This window comes from Polypterus senegalus, chromosome 4 (assembly GCF_016835505.1).
Source record: "Polypterus senegalus isolate Bchr_013 chromosome 4, ASM1683550v1, whole genome shotgun sequence".
In the NCBI taxonomy this organism is placed as follows: Eukaryota; Metazoa; Chordata; class Cladistia; order Polypteriformes; family Polypteridae; genus Polypterus; species Polypterus senegalus.
Window position 1 is genome coordinate 211,934,487 of NC_053157.1, and position 10,979 is coordinate 211,945,465.

Below are 10,979 nucleotides of genomic sequence, written 5' to 3' on the forward strand. Positions count from 1 at the left end.
ATTTACACACATATTCAACCTCTCTCTCTCCTCAGGTTGTAGTCCCCTTGTGCCTGAAATCCACAACCATTGTACCTGCTCCCAAAAAACTGAGGATAACCTGTCTTAATGACTATCGACCAGTCGCTCTCACCCCTCTCATTGCAAAGTGCTTTGAACGACTGGTAATCACCCACATCAAAGCCTCCATCCCAGCTGATCTAGACCAACACCAGTTTGCCTATCGGTCAAACAGATCAACTCAGGACGCCATCTGTGTGGCTCTACATGCTGCCATCTCACACCTGGAAAAGCCCAACACCTATTTTAGGATGCTCTTCACTGACTACAGCTCTGTATTTAATACCATCATACCTAACCAGCTGATCAAAAAACGATACATTCATATATTGATTTTCTCTTTACTCAAAGCACTTTACTTAGACAAAGGGGAACCACTTCAATCTCTACCAATATGTAGCACCCACCAGGATAATGCAAAGGCAGCCATTATTGCACCAGTATGCTCACCAAACATTTGTATTTGGGGGGTGAAGGGGTCAGAGAGATAACCTATTAAATATGGGCTGTTGTGAAGGGTAGTTTGACATTTGAGTAAAATGCCCAGGGATCCTTTATGACCATAGAGAGTTAAGACCTCAATATTATGTTTCCATTTTTACAGGCCAGTGTCCCTGTCACTGTGCTTTGGCATTGGGGTTCTCACGCAGATCACAGGGCAAGTGCACCCTGCTGTCCTCACCAACACTTCCTCCGGCTGTAAGCCAAGCTTTTCCTAGATGGTCTCCTATCCTAGTACTGGCCAGGCCCAAACATGCTTAGTTTCAGGTGGATGACCAGTTCTAAAGAGCAGGTAGTATGGCTGTCTATTTAGAACATGTGGCCTCTAAGGAACCTATGAAATAGGAAAAAGCTTATGCATCATCTTACATGCAAGAGTCAATGTAAGGTGGGAGTAGGAAAAGTTTATCAACAGTTTCCCTGAGATGGTCACTATTTAGGTTGTGCTTGATAAATTTCCTTATTGTGCTGAAAAGATGACAGTCCTTCACCTTATTCTCAACAAGCAGATGTGTAGCACACATGAAGCAAAGTCCATGTGCATTCATTTGTGACTCTGTAATGGTAAGGCATGCATTTTCCTCTTATAGTTTAGATTCTCAGTTAAATAAATGCATTCTGAGTCATCACATTCATCCCAAGTTGACATATTTTTGTCCCGATGGTTGTGTGTTCTGCACAGCATAACTCAATGAACTGCAAGGGGCAGCATTTTCAGAAGCTATGTACTGATCTCCTAAATGGCAGCAAATAATTAAAAGAAAAGATGCAGGCAAGTGACCAATACTTCTGCCTTTTTGACAGAACAATGTTTTGAGCTGTTTTGGAAGGAGATGTGATCTTTTTCTTACATATTCATTTACCCAATACATATTTCAGATGTCATTCCCCCTGGCAATCAGGTATACTTCCTTAAATCATATATTTAATGTAATCACCATTTCCATATATTATTGAGGCTCATAATAAAAAGATTTGTGTGTTAATTTAAAAGCAATCTTGCAGCCTGAAGTGTTTCATATATTTCACATCCATTACCAAAGAGCTAAGTAGGCTAATACTTTGGCACTGAATAACTTCCTATTTTCTCAAAAGTCATTGCTTCTTCCTTCCAGTACTGGGTAATGATTTCACACAAGAATGATTCTTGATTTGGTTTCAGTTTTTGCTCAAGCTATCTATTACATTCTATCATTCTTTTCCTTCTAGGTAATTTATACAACATTTTAAATAGTTTTTTTTCTATTTAGATAAATAGACACTCATGTAACTGCTCAAAGAAAACTACACAGCAGAGATAATAAATGATTAAAAGGGTTTTCAATTTCACATTGACTCTTCTTCCATCATGTCTCCCATCAGGCTGAAGTAAGCAATTTAGAAGTATGGCGCTAATAAAGGACAGGCAAGTGAGCCATTCCTTCAGATTTCTTCTCTTGCAAATGACATCTTTCTCCATGCATTGTTTGCTTTCTAGATTGGATTACTTGAGACCCTGTTAGACCACGGTGTGCTAAGAAGCATCTCTGGGGGTCTTTACTGCCTACTGCTATCAGGCAATTCACTGCTTCTTCCAAACACTCTTTAAAATAATTTTGAAGTATCTGAACTATATACATTTATTGATTGACTGATAGGTCGTATTATTTGTCCTGTGAGTCTGTATTTTTGTTTTTTTACACTAATCTAATCTAAACGGATTTATTCTATATAACTCCTAAAATGAGTCCACACACTCACTGTTATAACCTGCAAACTGAGACCCTTACTTTTGTAGCTTATTGGTTGATCAGAAGATGACCACTTGTAATCTCCAGACCAGGGGCCTCATTTATGAATGGTGTGTACGCACAAAATTGTTTCCACTCTCACATTGCAATGTATAAAAACTAAACTTGGCGTAAGGCCGTGCACATTTTCACAGCAGCTGAATCCCTGGCATACGCAAGTTCTCTGCTTGGTTTTGCAAACTGGCGGCACCCAGCATCAAAGCAGTGATATTGTTCCAGTGTGGTTTCCCTTCGTTTTTTAGATCCACATCCTTGACGAGGCTTTACCAAATACACTGAAATTAACCACTTATCGTTTATTAGTTTAAGGCATCTGATTGTAATTAACCTGTAACAATATAATGGTGCACAGAATGGCCAAACTATTCCAAATGCCATCACTGCTTTAGCATTGTTACTCTCACTGCACCACTCGGAGTATTTATCCCACTGTATCTGAGCGTGGAATCACAGCTCTACAGCAGCTGATTGGAAAGAGAATTATCGGTATACAGCATTAAGGACACGCTGCCTCAGCCAAGTGCACAGTCTATTTGAACGCCCCCATATGGTAAATGCTTCAGAGGTTTTCCATTAGGGACCTCGCAGTTCAAAAACAGTTTCATCCGAAGAGCTATAAATGCACTTGTAACCCTATTCTTAACCCTAGGGGTTAATTTAATTGTATATTCAACAAGAATCCTGGATCCCCGGCAGTTGAATGGTGAATTAGGCCGGTAACGTCTTTACTTTCAGTTTTAAACTTTAACAGTAACTTGCCTCTCTAGTCTTAATGAAACCCAGACTACAAATTTGTAACAAGAAAACAAAATAATGATTTATTTTATGACAATAATATAATAGTGGTCAAATAAAAAAACATAAACCTCTTCTCCATTCTCCTTTTAACTTTGTCTATTGGCGATAACTAGCAACTCAGTTAAAACCCTGGTCAAAGACCTTATTTCCCCTCAGGACTATCTAACACCAGAAAACCCAAAAAAAACAAACTAACAATACCGCATCCCTTCCAGGGGAGTTCAACACTCGAGAAAAAAAATATACAATTCACAAAAGTACGTGAGTCAAATAGTTCAAAAGTTGGATCGATCATTAATGTTGGGGCCCATTCGTTGGTGCACTAAACAGAAGATGAATTTCAATATCAATCCTTCCAAAAAAAATGTGTCCACTTACTTTCTCCGATGAGTTAATTAAGCAATCGTATATTCACCGTACAACACGAAGACTCAGCGTCGTTCACGAGCCGTCTTGAGATCCCAAATGGATACAGTCGATCCACGTCGAAAGAAGAAATGCCCGCTCTGTCCTGTTTGCAGCACTGCTGAAGACTTCGGCGGTGATAATTGTTTTATCGTCCGTTCTCGCTCGTTTCACACAAATGTCTCTCCCGTTTCTAGGCATGTGAGTAACACACACCTCGCAGCGTAACGAAGTGAGGGCTTAATATCGGGAAGTGTCGTCACTCTTCACTTGGGCCAGATATCACAGTCAATACCCTAGTCTCCAAAATCAGATGACCCCCCTCTTCTTTTCTTTCCCTTGTCACGACAAAAAAAGAAAAAAAAACCCTATCGCTAGTTACACACCCTCTTAACCAGCTAGACTCAATCACGCCCCATCTCGTGACCAAAATCAGGCCACCTCAAGTTCAACAGCGATTGGCCCGCATCAGTCACCCCATATCGCACGAACTTCCCCTTTTTTTCTCATTGGATAGTGCTTCCTGGGGTTCCTACACACTCCCCGCACCAAAAAAAATATCCAGTATGTCCCCATGCTGGTTACAACATTATTTACAAGGCATCAATAGAGGCAGATTGTTACATTTTTAGGTTTATACCACCAAACATGAGAGCTATTATAACCCCCAGAAACTTTTGGTATTCCAGAATCTGTTACTTGAATACCACAGTATTGAGAGGATACAGACCGTATGCATGGCACACCCATCTTATCATAGGTAAATCTGGTATTAGTTCTTCTCTCCCTACCTGATCTACGTACTTCAGGAGGTACAACCTCTGCCTGAGTTTCATTATTAGTAGGAACCGCAGTCTGTAAGGTGCTGTCATGAACTTCGACCACATCATCAACTACTTCAGTATCGCTATCTTCAGCCACCAGCTGAACATCAGACTGTACCATAATTTCTGTAACAGTGTGAGCTTCACCAGTTCCTAAATCTTCTTCATTTTGTACGGGATATTCATTCTGCATCTCCTCTGTCCTCTGAGAAAGAAGGTTTGAGACGTCCTCAGCATAAAACCCAAATTCAGACTCTGAATCTGAAGAATGACCTTCTTTTGGAAGGGCCTCAATTTCAAGCAGTGAGTTATCTGACTGCGCAGCTTTACGCTCCTCTTTTGCTCTCCTACGCCTCAAAGCTCGAGGTGATGGAGTAGGGCTAATATCTACCTGAGCACTTAACCTCACTTCCTGTCCCAAAGGCAAGAGATTATTGCGGTGCATGACTTTGACTGGTCCATTACCATCAACAGGCTTTAAGTGATACACTGGAATACCAGACAATTTACTCTCCACTACATAAGGATTTGAGCTCCATCTATCTGCGAGCTTGTGTTTTCCCTTGAGGCCTAGGTTTCGAATCAGAACCCTGTCACCCACATTTAAGCTATGATAGCGAACTTTTTGATCATACCTTGCTTTATTACTCTGATTCATCTTTTCAGAGACATCTCGAGCTAACTGATAGGCGGTCTGTAATTCCTGCTTCATTTTGGACACATACTTAGAGTATGACTCAGGTGATGTATTATCAGCAGAGACACCAAAAGAAACATCAACAGGCAATCTAGCCTCTCTGCCGAACATCAGAAAATAGGGGGAGAAACCAGTAGCTTCATTGGAAGTACAGTTGTACGCATGCACCAACTGGGCTATGTGCTGACTCCATCTAATTTTCTGACTAGGCTCAAGAGTGCCCAGCATATTCAACAGGGTCCTGTTAAATCTTTCTGGTTGGGGATCACCTTGGGGTGATAAGGTGAGGTTCTAGATTTCTTCACTCCTAGCATAGTCAGCATGTCAACCACCAACTGGCTCTCAAAATCCCTGCCTTGATCTGAGTGTATGCGATTTGGAAGACCATAATGAATGAAATACTTTTCCCACAAAGTCTTTGCCACGGTAGAAGCTTTTTGGTCACGCGTAGGAAACGCCTGCGCATAACGCGTATAATGGTCAGTGACTACCAAAACATTACACACATTGCGGGAATCAGCTTCAATCGAGAGAAAATCGATACATACCAGGTCCATGGGTCCTGTACTCTGCATGTGGGACAACGGAGCAGCTCGTTGAGGTAACGTTTTCCTTTTATGCAGCGCTCGCATGTCTGACAGTAAGCTTCTACATCACGCTTCATGCATGGCCAATAAAATCGATCACGAACTAGGCCATAAGATTTTTCGAACCTTAAATGCCCCATCTCGTCATGCAATGACTTCAACACTACATTGTGGAACTGTTTTGGTAGTACAAGCTGTCGCCTCACCTTGTGATCACTCTGTCGAACTGTTCTGGAAAGTAATCCATTATCTACGGATAATTTTTCCCACTCTCGTTTTATGATTTTCATGTCAGGATGCTTACTTTGGAGATCACTAGCTAGTTTCTTATCACAAATTGCCCACCACACTTCTCCAAGGAAGGAATCATTCCTCTGGGCCATTTGAAGGTCTTTTGAACTAAGTGCGGGTAAGTGATCTGCAGTCACTTCAGCAGCATGAGAGTAAGCCCTGGGAACCCGGACATATGTGCCCCTGCCTGTTGCACTACACCGGAGAAAACCTATTCCCTGTCCTCCTCTCCACAGACAAAGCCTGACCAAGAGCCCTCACCCCTGCAGCTGGAATTTCCTGCCACTCATCATCAGTACTTAGACAAGAATGTGGACGCCTAGACAATGCATCTGCATCAACATTCCGGCGCCCAGGTCTGTATTTCAAATTAAAGTTGTAAGTTGACAGGGCAGACAACCAACGGTGACCAGCAGCATCAAGTTTTGCTGATTTTAATATATATGTTAGAGGATTGTTGTCAGTTCTAACCTCAAAAGGATCCCGTAAAGATAATCATGCAGTCGATCCACAACAGCCCATTTCAAAGCCAAAAACTCCAGCTTATGAGCTGGATAGTTCCTCTTGGAAGGGGAAAGGCTACGACTAACGAAAGCTACTGGGCGAAATCCTTCCTGATGTTCTTGATACAGAACTCCTCCAAGTCCATCCATACTCGCGTCCACATGCAATACATACTGCTTTTGTGCATCCGCAAATGCCAGCACTGGAGCTTGAGTCAGACAGTTCTTTAGGGTTTGGAAGGCTTTATCACACTGAGCAGTCCATCGAGATCCAAATGGTTCAGATGGCTTAAAACAGGGCTGCGGGTTACTCACAGGTGAATTTCGGTTTCTCTTCTTTGCAGCAGAAGAGGGGTACCCCTGCAGCAATTCATTTAGAGGTCGGCACAATTTTGCGAAATCCCTTACAAAACGCCTGTAATATCCACAAAACCCCAGAAAAGATCTGAGCTCTGTCATTGTCTGGGGCTTAGGCCAGGATACCACAGCTTCAGTCTTTGAAGGATCAGGCGTGGATATTCCATCCTTTGACACAATATGCCCTACATATTTTACGGAAGTCCTGCCAAATTGACACTTGTCTAGGGAAATCTTTAGTCCCTCATCTCTCAATCTGTCAAGAACTTTCAAAAGGCGTTCTTCATGTTCCTCTAAGGTTCGTCCAAAAATGATTAGATCATCCAAGTATACGAGCACTTCCAAAAAGTTCATATCCCCTACAGTGCGTTCCATGACTCTTTGAAAAGTGGCTGGGGCCCCACTGATTCCCTGCGACATACGCTCAAATTCATAGAACCCCACTGGACAAATGAACGCAGTCTTCTCCTTGTCAGCATCACTCAAGGGTATCTGATAGTACCCACTTCTTAAGTCAAGAACAGTGAACCATCTACTTCCAGAAAGACTATGGAGGGCGTCCTCAATGCGGGGCACAGTATATTGGTCTGGTATAGTCCGTTGGTTGAGAGTCCGATAGTCCACACACATCCTAACTTTCCCTGACTTTTTGCGGACCACGACAATGGGCGATGCGTAGGGGCTACGGGACTCGGATATAATGCCACTACTCTGCAGGTCTCGTAGGTGCTGTCGCACGTCTTCGAAGTCAGCAGGGGCAAGACGGCGAGATCTTTCTCTAAAGGGGCGGGAATCATTTAACCTTATCTCATGAGTGGTGCTTTTTGAACAGCCCACATCCCACTCATGTAGAGAAAACACTTCCTTTCTTTGCATCATTTTATCACATAATCTTTGTTTGGCCTCTTCAGGCATGGTAGAATCTCCAAAATTGAAAGAGGCAGGGGTCAAAGTATTTTGCTCGGGTGGCTGCTCTGTGGTAAGTTGTGGCACTAAGGACACTGGGAATACATGGGCAAGGGGAGTTCCGCGCCTCACCCAAACTTCTCTCTTAGACCTGTTCCTTACGGTCACTGTGACCCGGCGACTAGAGACAACAGATGCTGCATGAAGTTCAGGCATCACTTCTAGAGAATCAGTACTTGTATCACCAACCACTGCTCTGTCTACTAGCACTAAAGACTCAGTCACCTGACCAGGAAGCTTGAGCAGACCAGGAAGTTGCATAACTTGATTTGGGGTCAAAACAACAGGGTTACGCTTCATAAACCATACTGTTCCATGCTTGTCAGGGTCATCCTGCAAAACATTGGTTTGTTGCATGGTCTCATACACCTCTCTGATTACAGGATGTATGGTTAGCACATTCAGGAATTTCTCCCCAGCTTGTTCACGACAAGACTCTCGCAGCTTCTTCACCAAGCTAGTATTGGTCCCAAGCAAAATTGCTATTCCTTCCCTATTCACAGGATCAGGGCAAACAATGGCAAGCGTGTCAATCACCTGATGCACTCCAGCTACACTTTCTGTGAATTCAAGTCTAAGGGGCAAATATCCATCATAAGGGTATTTATGTGAACTTAAACCCCAAATCTCCAGGTTTTGCACAGGCTGAAGATCCAAATGGGTGAGATAAGCATCATAAAAACTACGATATAATAGGGTAACCTGTGACCCGCTATCAAGAAGTGCTTTGGCGTAAATGCCTTCTATCTGGACAGGAACTTCGGACACAGGACCCACTAATCCCTCAGGCAATCCTACTTTACTGGAATCAAAAGTGAATGAACCACGATTGAACGTGTTGTCTCAGGAGCCCCGTGCCGTTCCTTTACTGAGCTCCTGCCCCGTTTCCCTGCAGGCGCTGCATCCCCATCAGCCTTTGATTCACTTTTCTGAGATCTTCAGGTGCTTTGCACTCCCACTTCTTATGCCCGTCTTCCCCACATTTATAGCAAAAGATCATACTAGTAGGTTTAGCTTTTTGGGAGTTGCCTTGATTTACCCTCTCTGCGCGGTTACTAGGTGTCTTCGGAGGATTACACTCAAAACCACCAGGCAAAGTAGTCACGCTCAACAGCTGACTAACCTGGGAAGACAACTCTTTAACCTCCTTCTTCAGGTTTTGTAACTCGGAAGGCACGGATGCCTGGGGAGAGACAACAGTGGCAACAGAAGCTTTAACGCTATCCCTTGCAGCCACCCAGTGTTCCTCCTCACGTATTTCCTTCATTAATTGTGAAAAAGATGGAGGACTCTGCAAAGTGTGAGTCATTCTAATTGCAACGCAACCATATCATTGGTAAGTGCACCCTTAATTAGCTGTTCCATTCTAGCTCTATTGATGCCGACTGCATCAATCCCACCCTTTAACAATGCTTTGTGGAGAAGTTTGTCTAGGCGATACAGGAAAACTGAAAGTTTCTCTCCACTTTCCTGGTAAGTGTGACGAAACGTAGCCATAAGGTCAAATCCACTCTCCGTAGTTCCATATGCGGTCTCAAGGGCAGCTAAGTACTCATCTGCAGTCGCAGATGGATTACGCACTTTTAGAAACCTGACCATATCAGCCGCAGGGCCTCGTAAACTTTCTACGACACGTTGTTTCTTTGCAGCTTCAGGGCACTGCCATTCACTTATCATTTGTGCAGCCTGTTCCATCCAGATTTCATACTCCTCTTCACCTGGAGGGACAGGTTTCAGCCCAGAAAACAATCTTAGTTTTCTATAGCCGGGACTATCATTGGGAACTTGGTTGCACCGATCTACTAATTTTTCTATAGCATCAACAAGGTCCACACTGAGATCAGATGTGGGAGACTGTTTTCCCATGATCAATGCCCGCACTTCATCCATAGACTTACCCTCCTGCTGCAACAATGCCTGCAGTTTGAGCTGAAAGGGATCACCTTCAGGGGCCGGATTTTGAGCTACTAGACTGCGCACTAAGTGGACGCTCCAGGGCCCAACCTCATTTTCTATGCCTATCTTGGGAGGTATCACATCTGGTTCTAAATCAGCACTGGCCTCCACTAGAATGAACAACAATCTACCAGTTACATCACCACGACGGCTACATATTTTTGTGCGACCAAAAACTTTGACGGTATTTAACACTTTCCCAATAGTGTCATCACTAGTGCATAAAGGAACATTGCTCAAAACAATGGCACGCAAGAGATTAACATTCTCTTTTCTACCCCACTCAACAGTCTTAACCAGATCCATAATTACTGTAGGTCAATGTAACCAACTAATACTGGAGTGAAGAAATCTTAAAGCCTACGGTTTGTCTATTAAATCATAAAGGGACAAAAAAAAACCACGGATAAACAGATGAAAGAAGAAAAAAAAAATAATAATCCCAGCGGTGCCTCCAAAATGTAACCCTATTCTTAACCCTAGGGGTTAATTTAATTGTATATTCAACAAGAATCCTGGATCCCCGGCAGTTGAATGGTGAATTAGGCCGGTAACGTCTTTACTTTCAGTTTTAAACTTTAACAGTAACTTGCCTCTCTAGTCTTAATGAAACCCAGACTACAAATTTGTAACAAGAAAACAAAATAATGATTTATTTTATGACAATAATATAATAGTGGTCAAATAAAAAAACATAAACCTCTTCTCCATTCTCCTTTTAACTTTGTCTATTGGCGATAACTAGCAACTCAGTTAAAACCCTGGTCAAAGACCTTATTTCCCCTCAGGACTATCTAACACCAGAAAACCCAAAAAAAACAAACTAACAATACCGCATCCCTTCCAGGGGAGTTCAACACTCGAGAAAAAAAATATACAATTCACAAAAGTACGTGAGTCAAATAGTTCAAAAGTTGGATCGATCATTAACGTTGGGGCCCATTCGTTGGTGCACTAAACAGAAGATGAATTTCAATATCAATCCTTCCAAAAAAAATGTGTCCACTTACTTTCTCCGATGAGTTAATTAAGCAATCGTATATTCACCGTACAACACGAAGACTCAGCGTCGTTCACGAGCCGTCTTGAGATCCCAAATGGATACAGTCGATCCACGTCGAAAGAAGAAATGCCCGCTCTGTCCTGTTTGCAGCACTGCTGAAGACTTCGGCGGTGATAATTGTTTTATCGTCCGTTCGCTCGTTTCACACAAATGTCTCTCCCGTTTCTAGGCATGTGAGTAA

At 42.8% G+C, this 10,979-nt stretch overlaps 2 protein-coding genes across 2 annotated transcripts; both read right to left on the reverse strand.

The window, feature by feature from the left end:
* Nucleotides 1-4,157: 4,157 nt before the first annotated feature.
* LOC120528793 lies at nt 4,158-7,921 on the reverse strand. The gene is given in 4 exon segments (XM_039752920.1): nt 4,158-5,347; nt 5,350-5,709; nt 6,202-6,435; nt 6,438-7,921. Coding segments are annotated over 4 exon segments (3,075 nt in total). The 5' UTR covers nt 7,729-7,921.
* Nucleotides 7,922-9,084: 1,163 nt separating this feature from the next.
* Nucleotides 9,085-10,041, reverse strand: LOC120528794 (paraneoplastic antigen Ma1 homolog). Its single transcript, XM_039752921.1, has one exon. The coding sequence runs from the start codon at nt 10,039-10,041 to the stop codon at nt 9,085-9,087; it is 957 nt and encodes a 318-aa protein (XP_039608855.1).
* Nucleotides 10,042-10,979: the final 938 nt, after the last annotated feature.

Coding starts and splice junctions, on each gene's coding strand:
- LOC120528794 (XM_039752921.1), bottom strand. CDS start 10,041: ATGGATCTGGTTAAGACTGTTGAGTGGGGTAGAAAAGAGAATGTTAAT.